The 23378-nt window shown below is 39.0% G+C and overlaps 1 protein-coding gene across 1 annotated transcript in view; it reads left to right on the forward strand.

The window, feature by feature from the left end:
- The window catches only part of MSH3 (mutS homolog 3), a 119278-nt gene that overhangs the window by 1644 nt on the left and 94256 nt on the right, over positions 1–23378 (forward strand). The window contains exons 3-8 of the mRNA XM_064439017.1: positions 760–971; positions 4403–4612; positions 5923–6039; positions 6799–6916; positions 8273–8415; positions 9425–9591. Of these exons, the coding sequence (XP_064295087.1) occupies positions 760–971; positions 4403–4612; positions 5923–6039; positions 6799–6916; positions 8273–8415; positions 9425–9591 (967 nt within the window). The remainder of the gene's footprint in view (positions 1–759; positions 972–4402; positions 4613–5922; positions 6040–6798; positions 6917–8272; positions 8416–9424; positions 9592–23378) is intronic.

The raw sequence follows: 23378 nt of genomic DNA on the forward strand, positions 1-23378 counted from the left end.
TCAGCTTTAACAGGTTGTTCAGTCAGTGAAGTCCAGATGCTGAGGCAGAAATGCTGCAACTTCCCTTTCTGTGTTGGTTTAGCAGTCTTTTAGACTCAGGCTGAAGCATGACTGACACCTGACAGCTCTGTGGAGTCTGGCCTGTGACTGGGATACCTAAAGGCTACCTCAAAGTAAATAGTTCTGATGGAGTGCTCTTAACTGTGAAATGACAGACACTTAATTACATTGAAAGTTCCTATGCTCCATCTGGCTTTGAATCAGGAGTTTAACAAATTAATGATGCTAGCAGAAAAACAAATCAGTGAATATGAAGTTCATTACCCATAAAATTCATTGAAAAGAATTAGCCTCTAATTTTTTTGAAGAGGGAATTATATTCAGTTTTGTGGGTGTGATGCTTTGAAGTATCAGTAGGACACCGTCAACTGGCAAGACTGCTTGAAAACTGTACTGAAAGCGTACCACTCATTTTCCCATGTTCTTGGCTAATTTTGTGGCTTTGCAGTTGTCAGTCCAGAAAGTAATTGTGCTTCTTTTCACGTGTATGAAGAAGCATACAAGTGAGGAGTATTGATTTTCCAGGGGAGTTAACCAAGCTGATTACATACATGATTCTGTCAGGCTGGCAGAAATACTGCAATGGGAGAGGAGAGACAGAGCGAAATGATTGTGTTCTCTGCTTACTGATGTCATTCTAATAGACATTCTGTTTTACAAAACAAATTGCTAATGTGTTTTTATTCTGTATTTTCACAGAAGAACCACCTCAGAAGTGTGAAAAGCCCCATATATCTTTGCAAACTCTAGAAAGACTGAGAGAATTCCGCAGTGATTCAGACCAGCAGTGTAGCAGAACCCTGGAGGATAGCTCTCAGGAGAAAGAATCCCAGAGTTTGGAAAACTGTCCCAGTTCAGAATTGAAAAACCCTCTTCAGTCTGGGAACACTAGCTCAAAGGTTGCTCAGAAGGTACATAGAGCTTTGGTCCAGTGCTGTGTAGATTACTTTTTATGGTTTAAAAAAAGCAGTCTTTGGCACAAGATTCCTTTTGTGTGTTTTTGTGTTCTGTCATGAAGTAGTGTAGCGGTACCCAACAGACCAGTGTTTGTGTATGGATGTTTTCCTGGAACTCTTAGCATAGTGAGCAGAACGCCTCTTATAGTTCTTCAGTGATATCATTGAAAACAGCCGTAATGAGAGAGCAGAAGCATGGGCAGTGTATCCTGTGATTGTGAACGAACCTATAATATCGTAATAACAAATGTTCAGTGTGGCCATTTGCTCAGCTTTCTTTCAGTTTTATCAGTTTTGGTATGGGCTGTAAAATTCCTAACAGGCTTTCTTTGCAAAAATATGATTTAGAATTATTACTGAGATGTAGCTTAATCCAGTTGCTAATAAATCTAACTAAATATATCACCGTTTTTTTAATCTCCAGAAGGAAGGTATTGGTAGCTCCCATTAAAAATTATCATTATGATACACGTTGATGAGAGTGCAGTACTACCTAGCTTCTCCTTTTATTATAGAGCTAATTAACTTTAGTTAAGTAATTGGTTTTTGGGCTCACCTTGCTCAGTTTGAAGTATTTAAGTTGTCAAAGGCATCTCATGGTTTACTGTGCTGTTGTTGCATTGGGACTCAACTGCTCCTCAGCAAAGCTTTACATCTTTAGCAAGGCCTGTTGTGATAGGACAAGGGGTAATGGTTTTAAACTAAAGGAGCATAGATTTAGACTGTATATACATAAGACATTTTGACATTTTTTACACTGAAGGTGGTGAAACACTGGCCCAGGTTGCCCAGAGAGGTGGTTGATGCCCCATCCCTGGAAACATTCAAGGTCAGGTTTTACAGGGCTCTGAGCAACCTGATCCAGTTGAAGATGTCCCTGCTTATTGCAGGGGGGTTGGACTAGATGACCTCTAAAGGTCCCTTCCAACCTAAACCATTCTATGATCTGGCTTTTTGAAGGAAGGAGGTTGTATGGACAGTTGTATAGTTGATTTGACCTTCCCTATCTGAAGGTCATGACCTTAAACTGGGGTGTCTGGTCTGGGTGAACATGAGGTTGGAGTAGTGAAGTGAATAGCTTGTGGCAAGAGATTTCTGTTGTGATAAGGGATTGACATTGTGTAGGTGTGGTCAGTTGGAGAACACAAAACTGATTCCTTCTCTGTCCCTCTTTTTTGAACCCTTGTGTTGTGGTTTAGCCCCAGTTGGCAACTAAACACCACGCAGCCACTCGCTCACTACCCCCACCACCTGCCGACCACCGCTGCCGGGCCCTGAGCCGTGATTGCTGCCTGTCTCCCCTGGCCAGCTCCTCCCAGTTAACATACTGGGCATGACGGTACATGATACGGAATATCCCTTTGGCCAGTTTGAATCAGCTCTCTTTGCTGTGCCCCCTCCCCTCCCTGCTTCTTGTGCACCCGGCAGAGCATGGGAAGCTAGAAATGTCCTTGACTAGTACAAGCGCTATCCAGCAACAACCAAAACATCAGTGTGTTATCAACATTCTTTTCATACTAAGTCCAAAGCGCAGCACTATGCCAGCTGCAGAGAAGAAAATTAACTCTATCCCAGCTAAAACCATGACACTTGTTTGTCTGGAACCTCTTAATTTCTGAGCATTTGTCCATCCAGTTACATTAACAGCAGATGCTGCCTCTGCTGGTATAATCTATAAATCATATGTTTGCATGGCTAACATGTTTGAGAACCAATTCTAGATGCTGAAATTATAAAATATATGCTTTACACATGTGTGTGTGTGAAACATGCACAGGGAGTTTTTTTTCTTAGTGATTGTCTCTTCAGTAACACTGGAGACAGCATGTGCCTGGAATAGGCTGTCAGTTAAAAATGTGCTTGTTACAGTAACTGGAGTAGAAGTGCATGTTTGGTGAGCAAAGGCATGTGCGACTCTCCCTTCACCAAGCTGTGGGCCTAAGATGGCTGCTTCTGCAGAATTCAGGTTTCTCTTTCTTTGAACAGATGTGTTTGTTAATCTTCCATGTATCAGCTGGTGCAGTATTTCTGCCTTCCTATTGCAAAGTTAGTTTCTGGTGCACTGACACTGGTGTGCTTTCTATAGCAATACTGCCACTGCATGTTCATATACTTAAATGCTTGTCACCAAACACCAATTGGGTCCAGTTGATCACAGATTGTCTGTAAGATTATGACAGCTCTTAGCTCCCCCTATTCTAGATCATGAGGAAGGTCAGCTTTAATCATGCGCAGAGAGACTCTGCAAGCAAGATGTATGCAAAGTAAAAGTAAAGAGCAATTATTTCTTACTTAATATATTCAGTAGATAGTGAGGTCTCATGACCTACTTGACAAAGCATTACTATCATCTTTCTCTGTAAGTCACGTACTGAGTCTTTGCTGGCCACGCAGTCAGGTTGGAAGGGCTAGCCTGCCTTTCCTTGGAACGGCTCATCTTAGATGTTTGTGTCTTGCTTTTTTTTTTTTTTTTGAGTTATAACTTTTTTACATGAGTAATTTTCTTCTAAATTCCTTGAACTGCTCACTTACTACCATCTCAACAATTCAACTTCCATGTGTGTTTTTACTTCTTTTACTTTCTTTCATGACCTTATTTAACATGCTTTGTCACAAAAATTTTCTCTGTAAGATGTGACGAGGTCATAGTGCTGGGCTGGCACAGACCTTGGATCAAAGACCGCTGTATCCTGGGGCTGAGGATTTTGCAGTAGAGACATAAAGGTTCCATGGACATCTGAGTTCTAGGCATGGTACAGCTTTGTGCTGGGCTATGTTGTCTGCTTGTCAAATTGGTCATCCTTGATTGGATGCAATTCTGGGAATTCTGCAATTCACAGTTAACAGTATGTGTTCTTTTCTTTCCATTGTTTTCTGACTGCATTCTTTGTATGTTCCAGTGACCCGAAGTGTACAACTGAGAGTTGTATTGAATTGGTTTATTCCCTGATTTACTGTGGATTTTTGGAACGTCATTAATCTATCTGCCATACATTCTCTATTTGTAAACTGGAGTGCTAATTTATTCTTATTTTTATATCTGGCCAGTTTAGACTGCCCACTCTCTGCAGCCTGCATGTCTCTTGATCCTGTGCTTTGAAAGCGCATGGTACAATAGGGATCTGATTTCATCTGAGATGTCTAAGGACTGTTGTAAAGCAAGTTGACTAATTGATGCAGTCTTTGACTTTCATGACTTTTTAATTCTTCTTAATTCCAAATAAACTGTATTCTCTATATCCTGCTTTAATAGTTTTGCTGCAGTTCTTGGTGCTATTTAGTGCAAAAACAGTCTTTAGCTCTGTGGTCAACATGAGTCAAGATATGCAGGGGCGATTTATTTATCTGATGATTCCTAACTATACTTTGCCATCTTTTATTTACAGGAGTCACGCTGTGATCTTAGGCAGCCTTCTGCATCTCTAAAGTCTTACAAAAGCACTCAAAGCACTTCACATCTGAATCTTAATAAGAGAACCAAAAGCATTTACACTCCACTAGAACTTCAATTCATAGAACTGAAGAAACAGCATAAAGATGCAATTTTGTTTGTGGAATGTGGATACAAATATCGCTTCTTTGGAGAAGATGCAGAGGTAATTTTTGCCAGGATTAAGGAAAGATACTTGCATTATGTTAATGTTGTACTAGGTCTATGACCGCTTCCAGAAGGAAGGTTTATGGGGGGCATGAATGCCCTGGGGGTTTTTTAATACTTGAAATCGAGATGAAAAATCTCCATGTGCTTAAATTGAAGATTATCCATTATGCATGCACTTTTTACCAATATAGTGTTTAGTATTTCATAATCATAGGGTAGTGCTTGCTATCCTGCATATTGAGAACATGAGTGATGAGGTCCTAGAATAATTAATCACTTGTCAGACTTAAAGTTGAAACGCTTTCAGACATGAATTCCCTGTCATGGCCCAAAACTCTACGAGGAGTATTTCAGTTTGGAAGACAGTGGAGCAAGTGGTGTAACAGTAGATGAATATAGCCAGTATACCCTGGGTGCAGAGTGCATCTTGGATACATGGTCAGATGTGGTGCCTACACATGCCAGATCTGTAGGAACACAAAGTACTTTACAACAAACGAAATTTTAAAGTGACGATTCATAAATGGTTCATAATGAGTTTTTTATTATCTGTCCCAAAAATCATTGCTGTCAATTTAACCTTTCATCTGTGCTATTTTCATACTCAGGACCACTAAGAAACTTTGCTTAGTTACTGAATATTATTTTTCCTGATCCACTTGGTACTGTGTAATTTGTCTACTCGTTTGGTGGTACAATCACAGTTCAGAAACAGAAATACGCTATTTAGGTACACAGTTCAGTGTTTGACTGCAGTTCCTGCTTAACACAACTCTCTCTAGTCAGTGAACACCTACCTTTTTGCCAAGGGGCAAAAAAGCGAATGCAAATCATACATTATACTGTCACATTTTAGAGTGGTGTTACTCTTCTGTATTTAGTTTCCACTGCTGTTTGATATTGATTTTTCTGTATTTTAATTGATTAGCTAGCTTAATGCCATCTTTATAACCACGATTAAAATAAATCCCTTCTTCCTCCATTTTTGGTGTTGTGAAAATTTGACCCCTTGTTGAGCTGTGTTGCAGAATCTGTGTGTGCTGTGCAGGTGATTTACCTCACAGTGGTAAAGATCAAGGTGCAGCATAATAATTTGGCGTGTGACGTCTGTGATACTGAAGCCCCTGTTTGTGACAACATGCAGGGACAGGAAGGTGGAGGGGACCAGCTCACTGGGCTTTTTCTTGTAATGTTTTTTTGTTTTGACAGTGGACTTCCTGTTGTAGTTGTGCATCAGTGTTGTCACAGAGATGAGCTCCTGCATTACATTTTGAACTATTGGCTGACTCTTCTTGTACTTTGCAGATTGCAGCTAAAGAACTAAACATCTATTGTCATCTGGATCATAACTTTATGACTGCCAGTATACCGAGTCACAGGCTCTATGTCCATGTGCGGCGCCTTGTAGCAAAAGGATATAAGGTTATCCCTGGCTTTTATTAAATGATGTTAAGTGTAGAATAGCACTGAAATAACTTGCACTTATTTTAGCAAAGTCTTATTTGAACTGAGCAGTGGGAAACTCATTATAATCTATTTTTGCAATTAAAATGGCAGACTTTCCTTTGTTTCATGTCTCTATTCTGATGTAATGGAATTTAAGTAGATTCAAGCTTCCTCCGTTTTACAGAAAAGTATCTTCGTGTTCTCTAGAACTGGTCTAGAACAACTATTTCTCTTTTTTTTTTTAATCAATCCTTTGCATCTCATAAAAATTATATATCTTTTTTCTCTTTTACCCTTCTTCATATCCTCATATGTTTTTCTTATCCTAGCCCATATTTTTTTTTCTCTTTTCCTTCCTTTTGTTGATCCCTGTAATTCCTTGGCTTTCTGTTCATACCCCTTTTTTCTTCTTATGAGAAAAGGACTTGTTGAATTTAAGTTGGTTGCAGCAACCATTCTCTGGCAAGTGGTGAACTCTTGTTAAATTATTTCAAAATAGGACAAGAAGCACAGGGGCAGAAGCTGAGGGGGCAGTTAGAAGTGGATAGAGTGTAAAGAAAAGTAGTGCCTTATATTCTCATTAGTAGGGTTGCTGCTAGCCTCTGCCCTTCCTGCTCAGCTTGAGTGATGCACTTGCTGTTTGCACATTGTAAAAGATCACTAAATTTATAAAAATAATTTAAAAAATCAGTTATTTTGAAGAGCTAATTTTGTTTCTTTTTTGTGTGCCTGTAGGTTGGAGTAATCAAACAAATGGAAACTGCAGCACTGAAGGCTGCTGGAGAAAATAAAAGCTCTCTCTTCAGCCGGAAACTGACTGCTCTCTACACACAATCTACGCTTATTGGAGAAGATATCCTTTTCAAATAAATTTGGTTTCAGGCTCTAATCTTTGTTGTGTGAGAGGCCATAATTCCAGTATTATCACCAAATGGAATTAGATCTATGTGGTAGGCCAGTATAGATCTAGTGGGCCACTAGAATGGTGGCTGACATTAGAGTGGCAGCAGGAAATAAAGTTCCTTTTATTTTTTGTTGTAGTAAAACATCGTGCTAGCTCTATGAAGATTTTAATCTCTTCAGGGCTTTAGGTTTGTTGTGAAACAGCAGAGCTTGTGTTTACTGTAGTTGCTTTCTGAAGGCAGAGAGTGGACTTCCCAAGTCTACAGTGTTCTGTAGGTCTTGGCTTTAACTAGGTGTTTTACCAGACGGAGAATGCATAGCATTAGTGATTCAGGAGGGCGTGAAGGAAGAAAAATTGACAGTTTGGTATCAGCAGTTTGCTTTAAGTGAAAAGAAGATAGTAAAATCGGTGGACTGTTACAAATCTAGCTAGGTAACTAACTCCTGACTGTTGTAACAAAGAAAATGCAAAAATTAGATAGAATCAGTTTTTAACCAGTGAAGTTATTTTCTTAATTTCTTTTCTTCCAGTTTGTGTTTTCCTATCTCCTGCCTTATCTACCTAATGTTTTTTTCTTTAACGTCTCAAACTAGTACTTACTAGATACCAAGAGCTAAAAAGATTGTTAGATTAGTGCCTGTGAGGTTGCATGTGAGGAGTAGAGCAGGGAAGCAGATAACACAGTCCTGAGATTTTGTTTGGAAATCTAGTGTATTCCCAGACTCTCTGGTAATGGTTGGCAAACTTGTTGAAAGCAGGCTCAGCAGTATGACCCAACCAGGTGGATACATATGCATCAAGTTTTCAGTGCAACTGACCTAATGCTCCTGCAAAGATGTAGACTTTTGTTTTAATTCGGGGTATTGCCCATTTTTCAGTTGTTGCATACTCAGTGCATTTAGTTTTTTCTGCTAGGTGCATGGGGTTTGTGGGTATGAAATCAAAGTGACAAGGTGGAGCAGCCCATGTGCAGAATCAGCTGCTGGTTTAACTTGACATACCTGGTCGTGCTTGAATGGGAAGGCCCACAGGCATAGTCAAAGACGGCCTTTGCGTGAGCTGATGAAATCTGTGGATTGTATAACTGCCTGTCCTGTGAAGACAGCTGCTGACTTCAGTCCTCATGCTGACAGTCATCTGAAGTTCACTAAAATTGTAATAGGAGCCAAACTAATGAAAGTCAAATAGACCTTTAGTGTAGAAGGCCCAACACCAAATCTAGTTGAAAAGGACTTAGATATAGAAGGACCTATGAATAATCCACCAAAATCTGTGTACTCTGTTATTTTTTTTAACATTTGTTACATGTGCACCCTTTGAACCTAGATGCTTGTGTAGATATTGAAGATGTAACAACAGATGTCCCTGATAACTACCTTCTCTGTATCTGTGAAAATGCAGAAAACTTAAAAGACAGTAAGAAAGGTGACATTGTTATGGGCATTGTGGTAAGTTAGTTTCACAAAGGAATCAGTATTTTAGGGTTCGTGTGTGGTTTTTTTTGGGGGGTTGTTTTATTGGCTGGTTTTGTGTTTTTTTTTTTTGTTTTGAGAGGTGGGTGCTTATCTTAAATTCGTGGTTGTTCCATTTATATTTTTTGGGTGGGTTTGTTTCTTTCCTTTTTTTTTACAAGGCGCAGTTTAGATAAGTATTCATCTGTGTGTGAATTGTGATGGTTGAAAACTACAGAAAGGTTTGAGCTGATAGCTGAACATTCTTGATACTGTTTTTGCAGCTGTATGACTTGAAAACATACCTGTGTTTTAACCAAATACAGGGAAATCATTATTTCACATGCTTTACAACCTTTAAACATTTTTAGGGTCAATATTGTAAAGCTTGTGGGCACTTCCTTCCTCTACAAAATACTGTTCTTTATAGGAAAAGACTTATGCTTTTTTACTTTTTACCCTTCAGATTTGTATTCTCTTTTACGGTGAAGATTAAAACTGGGATTGTTTAACTGGCAAAACACAGTGATAACGAAGCCCAGTCTGCTGGTAATTCGTTAATTTAAAAGCATCTTGACTGTGCTTGTATTTGAATGTCACACTGCAGCTGGGAGGGAGCAACAAAAGCATATGCTAGGATGACAGTTTCCAGTCTAAATTGCATCTACCTTCCATAGACTTCCAGTTACACAGATTTGTCTAGTAATAAAGTTGAATGGTGATGGACTGATGATAACAAGAGCACATTTACATTTTGAAGGTATTGCTATCATTTTCGGAGACGAAACTGGTAGTCTTCTGAAGTTATTACCATGTTATAGATTTGAAAACCACCATTATATTTTTTGATCTGCCACCTTCACTAAGTGTGTGTGCACTATATAATTTTGTGCTATACACAATAAATCTTGTTTCTGCCTTAACAATTTGAGTCACTGAAACACTCCCTGAAAATTTAAATATTTGATGCAGATATATATATATGTTTATTTGTTTTATTTGACAGGCAGTCCAACCAACTACTGGAGAAGTAATTTTTGACAGTTTTCGGGACTGTGTATCTCGCTTAGAATTGGAGAGTCGGGTTTTGCACCTGCAGCCAGCTGAAATAATACTTCCACCTAGATTGTCAGATCAATCTGAAAAGTTCATCAACAGTATAACCTCCATGAGGTATGTTCTGTGGGGATTTTGTAGTGTGGGTTTTTATTGCTTTTGTTTTTTTAATTACAGTGTAGTTATTAATGGAGTTTAGATCCAGAAGCAAGCACGGATATGTACTTCTGTAAAGGCACGTTTCAGAATGACTGAAGTTTGCTGCTGGATTGAAAATTCCCCAAATTCTAGAGAGTTCTGGGCACTTGTTCTTATTTTGTATTTACACTGAAATTCATGGCTTCTGTCTCAGGTCTCTGAAAGATTTATGTGCCTAAATATTTTCTGTTTTCATTTAGACTGTCTTGCTCCCACCTCCTGATCATGTGATCTGTTGGATTTCTTTCAGAGCTCATGGACTTATTTGAAAGTGGTATTATGTTTATCTTGTGTGTTGTAGTCTTAACATCTCTAAAAGGCATGAAACTTTTCTATACCTATCTACATTAGTAGAAAAAAACCTTTGCAACTGGTATTTCATTCTGTTTGTCCTATCACATGATCTTGAACTTGGATGCAGACTTGGAAGTATCATGACCAATATTCTGTTTATATTTTGAGTTCTTTTTGTGTATTTCAAGACTAAATTTTTTACAAGTTTTCTATATCAGTTTTACTATGGAACAGAGCCGGAATAGGATTTGTAGGAAGATAGATGAAGGATAAAGCAATCCTCTGAACATATGTGGTGAACCTATGAAATCTTCCAGATGCAATTTTTGTGAGAAAATACTAGGTTTTCACTTTTATTTTTTAAAACCATACAGCTTTGAGCTGTAGAGGACTCACTTAGAACTAGGCATTTCCATTTTAAATGAACTGGTCAGAAAAGGTAATATTTTTATTTTATGTGTTTTCAAAAATGGAGCTAAAGAAAGCCAGAAGAAAATTAATGTATTACCTGGGTAAAGTTTTGTACTGGGGGGAAGATACAAATATCATCACCTCCTGTATTAAGATAGGCAAATCCATCACAGTCACATGGATGACAGACAGTCAGCTCTGTACCTTGACTACCTCACTTAAACTCTGCCCAAGGCACCATTTTGAAGCTTCCTTTAATGCTCCAGCTGCTTAATCAGTCTGCTCCATAGGTATTCCTTTCCTCACCTGCTACTGTAATCCTCCTTTGTCCCCTTCTGTTGTGGGCGGTGTGTGTGTGGGGTGGAGGTGGGGTGGGGTGGAAGCTGCCATGAAGTGATGGGTGGGCAGTCATCTCATCAGGAAAAACTGATTTTGTGGCACATTATAGGAACTTGGCCAGATGTTCCTGTACTCAGCTGTCAAGCTTTCAAGGGCATGTGCATATGAGAGGCAAGCCTGAGAGGAGGGACTGAAAACATCTGATTTGGTGTTAGGGATCTTAAGAAAATGTTGCTTGTGAAAGCCATAAGGAGCTGAAAAGGTTAATTCTAATTACATGTACTAAGCAAGTAATATCAGTGTATTTCCGTGCAATAAAATGGTTTGTTAAGACTTGGGCGGACAAAATACAAGATTAGGAAGTAACAAACCATTCCCAGTTGCCCACAGATGTACATTTTTGCCTTGCTAATCCTTTTACTTTGCTAACTTTCTCTTTGGCGTATCAATTCTTTAGGAGCATACCCAAAATATTGCTAAATGCACCATGATGAATATTAACAATTCTTAATTTTGTTTGGTTTGGTTTTTTTGTTGCTGATGTTGTATGCTGACAGTTCTGTGGAATCCAGAGGAAGGTAAAATGATGTAATAAACTGACAAAGCAAGTGCATTTTTCAGAAACAAGTATTTTAGTTGAGAGTTAAGGTAATTCTGATGTAGGTTTGAGAGTGATTATGTATGGTTTTTTTTTTTGGTTGTGCACAGCTGAGAATATTAGTAACTTCTCATTAAGAACAAAAAATACCACCCATTAGCTGATTTTGTGAACAGATACTATTTTGTAGGTTTTTTCCTCCTTTCTGGTAACTTACTAGGCAGTTCTCCAGCCTAAATGTCCTTACTTATATGGGAGTGGTAAAAATAAAACACATTACTCCAGTACGGTTCAGTAGCCTAATGTCAAAACCTGTTCTTCATGGATTTCCTTGTTTCAGAGATTTAACCACTAGAGGGCCCTGAAGTATTTAATATTAAGTGGTTCCAACATGCTGCTTTCTTGTGCTTTTAACTAGTCTGCAGTTTTTATATAATTGCTTTTATACAGGCAGTAATTTTATGTTAATGCATACTGAGTGGTCTAAAGTATTCATTTTTGGTTATTGTGCATTACCTGGTAATTTCATTCTTTGTCTGCTCTTCTCTAATAACTCCTGGTGGCAATCATCGGCTAGCTGGGAAAGGTTTCATTGCTATAATTTTTTAAAGACCTTTCAGACTAAAACCATGGGAACTAGGCTGTCGTGTTTTAAGAAGGCTTCTTATCTCTTTGTGTACTTGTAATGCAGTGGAAAACCACTGAATTTATAAAAACAGGCTACAGATGGGAGAGAAAAACAGTCACAGGAGGTGTAGAGCTTGGAGCGATTAGGAGCAGAGAAGGGTATTTCTGCTCACTGCATGCTTGTGTCATGTAAGAATTGCACCAGGGGTTGTCTGAGTAACTTGGGGGGTGATTTGGTTTTGGATGTTGCATATTAGAACTTTGCACTGAGCAATCGAGGTGATGTGGGCTAGGTCTTCTCCAGCTCAAAGAGTGTGCTGATGATTATTAAAAAAAAATTAAAATATTTAGACCAGATAAACTACTGCAGCTTTATGGGAGCAGTCATAATCTGGTTCAATGCCCAGTTATACTGACAGAGTTGAGAGTATCTGTGTGCTTTCCTTCAGTTTCTATCTTCTTTTTTTCTTTAATCTACAAAGACCAAATGTGAATATTATATACCGGTGTACCTGTCTGTCTGCCTTTATTCTACAAAAATAAAACATACATAATGTATGTGTTTCTTCCTTATGGAATACTCTGCTTCCCTCTTCCTGCTTTCTTCTTGTTGCCACCACAGCTATGTCCAGGCTCAGCTACGTTATTCACACTGGTGCTTCTGTTTTGGTATTGTGTACATTTTCACAGCCAAATTTACATCAAAGGAACACCTATCACAGAAGGAAAAAACAACTGAGGGAGAGGGTGCTGCTGTCCTAAATTTGTTTTTATCAGAAACAAGAGCCAAATATGTCACTGGAAAGGTTTTAGTGTGTTAATCTGGTTGACAACCACCAAGAGCTATTAAAGCCTAAGGAGTACTTCATTATGGTAGAAGTTATTTCTGTAGAGTAACGTAAAAGAGTTGTAAAGAGTTTCAAGTCAGAAATGAAAGTGCAAATAAAATACACAATGTGAAATGGCCTCCTCACCTTTTAATTTTTATGCAGTACAATGTTAGGGAAAAGTTTGCTTAACTTGCAGGTCAGTGGAGAAGATGGTTTCATGCGTTTATATATGGCTGTAAACAGGGTCTCACGATAGGAAGGTTGAAGCAAATTTTACAGTAAGTTAATAAATGACTGAAGCAGCAGCAGACCTGTTTTAAGAACTGTCTTAGATCAGCAGTTTGAGCTGTGCCCAGGAAAGCAGTTTGCAGTGTAAGTGGAAGATTCAGTCTTGGTTTTGAGGTTCTCCATGTCAAAGTTAGGCACGGACATTAATGTAATGAGCAGTAAGCAAAGTTAAATGGTACTGTAGCAAGATTACTTAGCTGTTTGTGTGATTTGTTCATACAATGGAGTTTTAAATCAGTTAGTACGAAGCCAGTTTAACTAAACTGCATACTTAGGAGAGGGAGGAAGGGAGGAAAATCTGAGCCTTAATCAGTAGGTGTTTTACCACTGATTTAAATGAGGTTACTCACCCATCTTTTTGTAAAGATTTTGCTTAACTGAAACTACGTGGATTGAACTGTGGTGTTTATCAACCTGAGAAAGCTTTACAAAAAATAGTTTAACTTGTGCTGTAGATTTGTATTACAAGTTACAAATTTTCCCCTTTGGTAATTTAAAACTCGTGGAAGCAAATGTATTGAAATGTGTGGCATGGTTTCATATTCGTTTGCTTCCAGTATGTTGCTGTTTGAGGTGGTGAATGAAATGCTCCTATTGCCAATGATATGACATTGTCCATAAAAATTAATAACTAGTAAGTATTATTCAAGGACAGATTTAATGACTAGAAAGTACTATTCAAGGACACTGAACTGCAGGTCAGTTTTAGTGGAGAGCCTTCCTTCAAATACAAAGTGTAAGTTAGCAGTAGGTTACGGAAACTGTTTCAGAACAAACTGTTCTGGTGGGTAGTGTTCTGTTCCCAAACCGTAACATCTGTTTGCAAGTGCTGGCCTGGCTGGAGGAAAATCTTGTAATGCTTTTAGTTTCCTTCTTTCTAGAAAACCAAGAAAACATTCTTGCATTTTAAAAATATACGTGTTTTTACAGGAAAACAGTGTTTTGCACTCCAAGCTCTTCCTATTCAAGAGTCAATTCCCATCTTCCTTAACATATTGGGTGCTTTAAAAGTTGGCCTGAAATCTTCCTGAAATCGTTTTTGAGGCTCTTTTCCATATTGGTTGTTACTGCTTTTCTCACATGCCCCTTTTTTGTTTCACTGAAAAATGTGGTACTTCTATCCAGTGCATCATTAAGAGTGTCCCAGTACTCCTCTTTTTGTTTTTTTGTCATTTGCCCCTTTTTATGTGAACACTGGTAATGTTTTATTCAGTAGTGTTTTTACATGGGGTCAAAGAACTCACCAATCATAAGTACTTCACCTTCAGCTCCAAAGCATTATTTTACCCAAGTCTGCACTGTCTTGTTTGTCGTTTGATGTCTGGCCAGCGATCTACAATCAGGATGATATGATAACTGACCTATTGCCTACACCCACAGAATTTTCACTTTATTCTGTCTGCAGGGTATAATCTCTTCCTCCTTTTAGCTTGGGCCTGTAATCTGTGAGGTGGTTTCGACACAACCTTCATCATGTGCTGCTTTGTTCAGGCTGTAGCTAGGTCTGCTATGTGTTCCCTGTAATCTACGATTTTTTTCCTTCTGATTATGGCATTCAGGTTTCTGTTTTTGCCTGAGTACTGTGATATTGTCTCTGGCTTGGAGTCTGCTCCCTGCAATTCTCTGTTTTTCAATCTACTGAGAACTAAAATCATCCTCCTGGCTCACTGGTGTGATCAAATTGCTCCCAGTCTGAATCCCTTGAGGAGCTGATCCTCTGTCATTACACGCAGTGCAGTCTTGCTTTCTTTGTGTGTAAGGACCTCTATAAATAATGTTTCAAGCTTCTTCTGCTTACCCTAAGTCAGTGCATTGCTGATACCCCTTCTGTTTTAGCAGCGGATTTTGCCTTTAGCTTTGAATCAGTTGTGGTTTCTCAGATACCTGCATTGCTCTACAGGTGTGGTACTCTCTAGTTTCAACACTGTCATGATCTCTTACCGACCCAAAGCGTTAGCTGCGGTATAGCTGGTGGTTGTTTCTTGTCATCCTGCGCCCCCTGCCCCAATTTATCAGAAATCAGGGATAAGAGATGTCTTTCAGCATTTTTGTTTCAGTGTGTGTGGTGCTGTAGTAGAATACAGTAGTGCTTTGGGTTCCTTGAAATGGGAAGTACAATTGTCTTTATAAGTTAACTTGTAAAGGGAATAGGCATGAGCTGTAGCTGATTTATTACATTCATTGGTCAACAGTGCTATTCATTGCTAATTGCTTTAATGGATAGAGTTATGGATTTATGTCATCAGTCAAGGAGCAGAAATTCAGCTGGAATGAACTCAGTGAAGTCTTGTAAATTAATGAAATGCTTTTAATTTTGTGGATTTTTATAGGTGGTCAATGGTTGCTCATGTCAGAGGTTGGTTTCATATAGTTGATGTTGATTTTTTTAAAACAGGGAGCAGTTACATGCGTGTATTTATGTAGCTCAGCTCATAAGGTTTGTAGGTGCGCAAGGACGGGAAGGCTTGTAGTGGCAAAAACAAGACACCAAATAGTTACAGCAAGAGGGAACAGTATTGCAAATAAAATTGCTGAACAGAGGAGTTAAAAGTATCTAAAGGGTTGGTAATCATAAAAACTAGTTTGTATAGCTTTTAATATTCCCATGGATTTTTAAGTGAAAGGCAAGCTGTTACAAACATCTTGAGAACGTTTTTTATAAATGGAAGCTACAAGCAGTTGAATTTGCAGTAGGAAAAAAGCAAGCAAAGTACAAAAACAGGACATAAGCTATTTTCTGTAAATATAAAAACCAAATGCATCACTGAACAGATGTTTACTGACTAAAGAGGCGCTTTGCACTCCTAATAATCCAATTCATGGCCTGGGCAGCTCAGCTGTATGGAGAGCTGCTTGAAGAATATTGGTCATGCCATAGCTCACTTGTTTTGAATAGATGGGGGGAAAAAACCCCACAACAGTATTATCAAATCATGTAATGACCTAAAAGAATTTTTGGACAGTTTTTTTCTATTTAATCTTCTTGTAGTCATGAAACATGCTGTTCTCAATGTTGTAGTTCATTAATGTCTTCCTTGGCAGTGCAGGTGAGGGAAGCATGGAGCTTAAATCTCTTTTGACAAACTGCTTATGTGTAAAGTCTGCTTCTTTACCATTGCCTACCTTACTGCACTTCACAGTTTGGGACAAAACAGAGGCATGTGGCATCCTTTAGATGAAACTACTCTTCTGTTATGCATGCAGAGTTGTTGCTAGAAAGGCATGGGAAGGCAGTCGCAAAGCACTGTGTTTAAATGCAATGCAGAGCACTTTTCTTAACCTGGGTAGTATATTGGATAAAAAATGTTAACGTTGCTTGTTACATAACAGCTGGCCTTTGCAGGCCTTGCCCAGTCCATGTGTTTTTGTCAAAAGTGAAAATGTATGCTCTCATAAGCTTCCCCAGCAGTTCATACCTGGTTCAAAGAAACATTATTTTTCATGTGATTGCAAGCAGCATGGAAAACATGCTGTGTTCAGGGGATGCATTTGTGTTATTTTTGCACTGATTAGTGATATTCATGGTTTTGGTGGGTTCTACACTCCCTACCACCCACCCCCCAAGTATTTGAGCCAAAAATTATTAAATGAAGAATGATTAAATTGATCTTGATGCTGGTGCAATTTCTTAATGACAAAAAAATAACTTTGTAATTAGAAAAAAACCACCTGATTGGAAAAAAAGCAGGAAAATTAAAAATTTAAAGCATTTGTTTTCATGTTTTGGCACATCTTTAATTTATTATTATAGGGTAGATCAGACATTGCAGGAGGTGACATGTAAGTAATTCTACTTTTCGTTGTCCTCTCTGTTGGTTATGATGTTACTTGCTTGTTTCTCTCAGACTATATTTATATACTGTTGACTTTTCACAGCTGCTGTCAAAGTTTCTCAGCCAGGGAAGGGTGCTGAGGCCTACAATTACAAACCCAGATGGGAGCCTGGACCTCTACACCTCTGTCCTCCAGGAGGTGGCAGCAACATACTGGAGCGCTGCTGCTGGTCCTGGTCCTAGTGAGGGAAGGGATGAAAACAACCAATTAGCAATAACTAATTTTCCCTAGATATGTGTGAGGAAAATAATTGTGGTATGTTAGATGACTTGGTTAGAGAATGGTAATAAATTCCCAAATTCCATAATCCTAATTTGTAGAATCAATTCTCATTTACATTTGAATTTTTTTTAACTTGAGATAGAGGTCATTAGTTTAAAAAAAATAATAAATCGATAACCCAAACCCCCAAATGGCATCGTTATTCTGATGTGATTTATATTAGTAATTTTATTCCCAGTTTTCAGATAATGCAGCTGTCATTTGAGGCAGTGAATATTTACTAATGGACATTTGCTTTGCTGATAAGCTAGTATGGAAGTTATACATATTGGAGATTTTCATGATAGAGCATGTGATTGTATCTCACAGGCTTGTGTAAAGTGGAGGGTTGTACAATTGTCAGTGTAGCAACAGCATACTGTACTGAGGTGAGAGGTAAGGGGGGGCACACACACATGCACACACTTAAAATTGGAAGATCTCACCTGTATTAAAGTACAGATAAAAGTGACTTGCAAAAGTGTTGAATGTCGCACTAACTCTACCTGTACAGATACTAGGGAGTGTTCAGGTCTCTACAGTGAACCAGCCACTTGTTTATGTGCTTTGAGGTGAAATAGCCAAACCCCAAACACAACTGGCAACTCTGTTTGGACTGAAAGTGAGCTCTGAATGAAAGTAAAATCCTTTTTGAATGATGGTACTTCACTATTTTAATTTCATACTCTAGGTTGTTCTGCAAGTTGCCAGGTCCATGGTATCTTCCAGTGTGCATGTTCTGTATTTTAAATGTGAAGGTAGCTTGTCTATTTTTATCCAAAGGTAATCTAACTGGACTTTTTTAAGAGTAAATGCATGTGTATGGTTTGATCTGCTGTGGAGGAGCTAACATACTATGAAGCAGCATCTATTTGATGCCAGCTTGCTGTTACAACAGGAACATCAGTTGCATGTTTTCCTTTGTTCCAGGATTCACTGACAACACTGCAGTAACCTGCAGTTAGAGTGCGTGTGTTCAAATGGAAAAGAACTCTTAAGCTCTTGAAGCTGGCATGCAAATTTTAGAAAAACTTAATAGCCTAAGAAATTTTGTTGGTATATTTATTAAGGTTCTAGATTTTTTCATTACATAACAACCTATCTTCTGTAATTTATTATTCTTTAAAGTTGACTTGGGAAATAAATCTTTCCCTGTGAAACAGTGGCATCGTGGACACCTTGGATGTCTTAATTTCTCAGACAGTACTTCTTCCCACATTTCTTGCTCTCAGTGCTAGGAGTTAGAAATTCAGCAATTTTAACCCAAACAATGTAGTGATGTTGATATCCCTAAGAAAACGGAATATTTGGAACTGTCTGCTAAAGACAACAATGAACTACGTGAACCTGGCAAAACAGACATTGAGAGCCAGAAATGGAAACTGGGAGGTAGGGAAGCACCTGTTTCACGACTATATCCTTGAGGAGAGCTGAGAAACTGATCAAAGCAAACATCCATCCTGCCTTAGAAGGTGCTGAGAATGGGGTGATAAAGTGTGTAGTCAAAGAGAACAACTAATTGGGATGTAGGTAAGAACTAAAACAAAGTGCCCTGCAGGGGAACTATCCTCATTATAATACTAAAATCAGGCCCATAGGCCAGGAACTGCCCCATCTCTAGTAAATCCCTTACTCCCTGAGCATGCGTGGTAAATGAAAAGTGAGCTGTACTGGTATGTCCAAGTGAGAAAGAAATTAACCAAATATTAGCTGTGACTGACATATTTAACTGTATAAATGCCTTGAGGTTTCTTGGTGCGGGGTGCTGGCTTTGTGGGTTACAGTCTCTAGCACCCATCTTTGCACAAACATGAATTAAATACCTCCGCTCTGTGTAGTTTGGCGTTTTGCACACCCAGCAAACGAACCCGCTTTTTGGGATAACAATGTGAGACAAGTATGGGAGGGAGAAAGACTGAAACTGTCTGCTTGTTTGACATGCAGATACCAGTGATTCTTGAGGAGGAGAATAATTCTCTTGTAATGGTGGTTCCCAACCCCTCCTGACTTAGGGAAGAGAGAAAGGCTGTGACTATATTTATTTTTCATAAAAAAAATTAATTTTGATGAAAATGAAACTGAAATGGGTTCTTATGTGCAATCAATCTACTAAACTGAAGTAGGGAACAAGCTTTATCTTTCAGGCTATCTTTAACAGTTTAATTTTGTGCTTGACTGGCTTACATTTGTCTCCCTTAATAGTTGTTCTTTGTGATGTATGGTATAGGTGAGATGCTTTCAGCAAATTAGAGCTGTGAAGAGTGTACTTTAAGCATGGATTCTTCCTCTGGGAATTTGGATTAATAAAAATGATTGTTAGAAATTCATACTTAAGTTTGCTTCTAAATTTACACAGGTATTTTCTGAGTTCTTAATAAAGAATTTGAAATCATTGCTTTTGTAATTAACTCTTCCAGTACAAAGCTTAATAATACAGTATTTTTTAATGTGAAAAGGTTTCATGTATGTATATTTGCTTTCCATTTATGTGAAAGGATCTTTCTGCAGAGGCAAATGGATGTGCTTAAAAACAATTTCTAGCAAATATTCTTGAAGAGAGAGACTATGCTAGTCTCTCTTGCTTCTTATCAGGTGGAAGGTACCTGTCAGGCCCTCTATCCTTTCTATCTATTCTTTTACAACTATGCTACCAGCTTTCTTAAGTATTTGCCACCTTTTCATGTCTCTGCCCTTTTATTTCCTGTATCTGGGGTGCCCATGTCCTCATCTCCACTAAGACTTCAGGAACTCCTTGCAACAGACTGCTTGGCACTTTTCCTCCACGTACCCTATACAAAGTTATGGCTGACCTTAAAATGGAGAGAGAAGCAGCAGGTCCCCAGATAGCATCCTAGGGAGGACCCTTCTACCTTTCTTCATCTTTCATGTATGCTGGTGAAGTGCACTGTTCTGAGAAGGAAGGATGACTTTTCTGGACAGCTTCACTGGGTTTTTCGTACTTCATACCATCTCAGTGCGTGGCTTATACTGCTTTTGGGCGATGCATTTCCCTTTTTACTAAACACCTCTTGCTAGGGCTTGAGGAAAAACCAAGAGAACACTGTGAAGAGTATGGTGGTATTTATAGAATCATAGAATGGTTTGGGTTGGAAGAGACCTTTAAAGGTCATCTAATCCAATCCCCTGCCATATGCAGAGACATCTGCCCAAAGCCACAACCAACCTGACCTTGAATGTTTCCAGGGGTGGAGCTTCCATAACTTCTCTGGGCAACCTGTTCCAGTGTCTCACCACTCTCACTGTATAAATTTATTCCTTATATCTGATCTGAACTACTCCCTTTCAGTTTAAAACCATTAACCCTGTCCTATCACAACAGGCCCTGCTAAAAAGTTTGTCCCCATCTTTCTTCTAAGCCCCCTTTAAGTACTGAAAGGCTGCACTAAGGTCTATCCAGAGCCTTCTCTTCTACAGGCTGAATAACCCCAACTCTCTCAGCCTTTCCTCATAGCAGAGGTATTGCATCCCTCTAACTTTTGCAGCCCTCCTCTGGACGCAGTCCAACAGATCCATGCCCTTCCTGTGCTGAGGCCCCCAGAGCTGGATGCAGGATTCCAGGCAGGGTCTCACCAGAGGGGAGCAGAGTGGCAGAATCACATCCCTTGCCCTGCTAGCCATACTGCATTTGATGCACCCCAGGGTATGGTTGGCTTTCTTGGTTGAAAGCGCACATTGCCGGCTCGTGTCCAGCTTTTCATCTACCAGTACTCCCAAGTCCTCCTTTGCAGGGCTGCTCTCAATCCCTTCATCTCCTGGCCTGTGTTGATATTGGGGTTGCCCTGACCCAGGTGCAGGACATGGCCATGTTGAACTTGATGAGATTCTCACAGGCCCACCTCTCAACCCTGTCCTGGTCCCTCTGGATGGCATTCTCTCCCTCAGGCATGTCATCTGCAAACTTGCTGAGGATGCGGCTCGATCACACTGTCTATGCCATTGATGAGGATTGTAAATAGTACTGGTCCCCGTATGGACCCTGGAGGGACTCCACTTATCACTGATCTCTGTCTGGACATCGAGCCATTGACCACTACTCTCTGGGTGTGACCATCCAACCAATTCCTTATCCACCAAACAGTCCATCCATTAAATATATCCAAAGAGCAGTGTTGCATTTGCTATTAAAAAAAAAAATTAATTCCTGATGCATCTGGGAGAAAGGGAAGTACGAAGATGGAAAGAAGCATTTAGTTTATGGGGAACAGTTGTGTAGCTGTCAGAAATCCTGACTTACAGTATTAATTGATGTGTTAAACTGTTTTAATTATCTGAAAAGATAGCACATGGATTTGCATCTCAAAATTGAGGAGTTAAGCCTTATACCATAAAGCATTCTATATATATTGCAAATATAGTATATTTGTTATTCTTCATGACCTTGACAAAAAAAATACTTAATTTGCCTCTGCAAATTTAATTCAAGGATTTGTGCTTTGAGTTACTCTGCATGAAAGTATACATGTGGAATATAGCAGTTACCTATGTATGGAGCTGTACAGGGTTTTGTAAACTTCTTGCCCATAAAAAAAGTCTTTGTTTCGTGAAGGATTCTTAGACCAGCCAATGTTCTTTGGCTTACAAACAGCTTTAAAAAAATCTGTAACTAAGGAGAACTGTAAACTGATGACTGGACTTCAGGGTTTTTTTAACTGAATTTGAAGAAACATCAATTTTCCTAGACAAGCTTTTTGATGTAGTTTTTGATAAAGTTTAATGTCTCCATCAAAGCTCATGCAGGGTCTAGTTTTGTGTGCAGCAGCATTATCAGGACAGTGGTAAAAGCTTATGTTTAAACTGGGCTGAAGAAAATCATCAGTCAACCTAGAAGATGCTATAGACCACTTAATCCTTTTCTGAGTGAGTATTTTACAACCAGGTTTACCTAATGAGTGTCTGTTTAGGCCAGCCTTGGAGTTTGAAGAGCAGGAATTGAACATAGCATAGGGACTGCATCCAATACAAGCCAAGGGTGCTGCGCCTTTCTGCTAGATTTCTCACACGGTTTGCAGAGTGAAGGCTGTGAGAAGTGGTCCTTCTCAGCTGCTAGGGAATGTATAATGCTTGCTGACTTAAAGTGTATAGAGGCTTCAGGATGTACAAAACATCTAAAAAAGGCTAAGTTAAAAAGGACTGAATATAGAGAACAATAGTAAATGTTTAGTTAGCTCATCTGGATATGAGAAATTAAATGTGGCCCAGGTTTCAGACACAGCCAGATTCAGACAACAGACTCGATCTGGCATAAGAGTTTGAATGCTAATGCCTTTGGGTTGCCTAAGAAATGCTTTCATAACTGTCATAATCAGATGCAGTTATGATCAACTTGCATTGATTTTTTTAAAATCTGTTTGCTACTCAAAATCATAATGTAATTTTGTGAGCCCTGACAGAGTGGAAATTACTAACTCTACCAAATAAAAAAATATAATCCTGAGGAACAGAGACAGCTGTTGTTAAGATCCCTGTTTTTATGCTGTCTTGTATAACACATTTCTTGATTAGATAGAATAAATACATATCTCTTACTTGGTCCAGGCATGCTATGCCTGAGTATGCACATAACATAGGGATCAGGATTTACACACTCTGAGCCCTGCATTTCATGCAGTCCATACAGGACTTGTCTAGGTCCTGGGTCTGAAGGGGTGACTTTGGTAGTAATATAGATATGGGCAGAAAAGAGCTCTGTAACTTAGTGTGAGTGTAGAGCCTTTGAAATATGATGGGTCATCGTGAACCAAAAGTGCTATAAAAAGCATAGGTAAGGACTGATGAGACAAACCACCTCAGCTCTGATGTGAAAGGACTAATTTTTATGTTTCTAATATCACTGTGCATTATACTTCTAGAATTGCTCTAGCCTGCTCATGTTACAGATGCAAAGATAATGTGTGTCAGAGTTATTTCCAGTGGTGTCATGCCCCAAAATGAAGGGGAAGGACTGAGAAGGAAAGAAGAATTGGGAGAAGGATCCCATGGTTACCCAGTCAAGGGGCGTACATCCATTTTAGGAGTCTACTAGGCAAATGAAGTAGTACTGATCACAGAGGAGTTATATTTGACTCTTGGTATGTTAGCTCTGTGTGAAAGTATTTAAAGGAAAAGCTGGGGCTTCAGTCAAACTGAAGAATAATTGTTGTAGTAGTTTTTTGATATTACAAAAATGAATTGAAATTTGTATGGCACTTTAATGAGCCTGTGAT

This window comes from Phalacrocorax carbo, chromosome Z, assembly GCF_963921805.1.
Source record: "Phalacrocorax carbo chromosome Z, bPhaCar2.1, whole genome shotgun sequence".
NCBI lineage: Eukaryota > Metazoa > Chordata > Aves > Suliformes > Phalacrocoracidae > Phalacrocorax > Phalacrocorax carbo.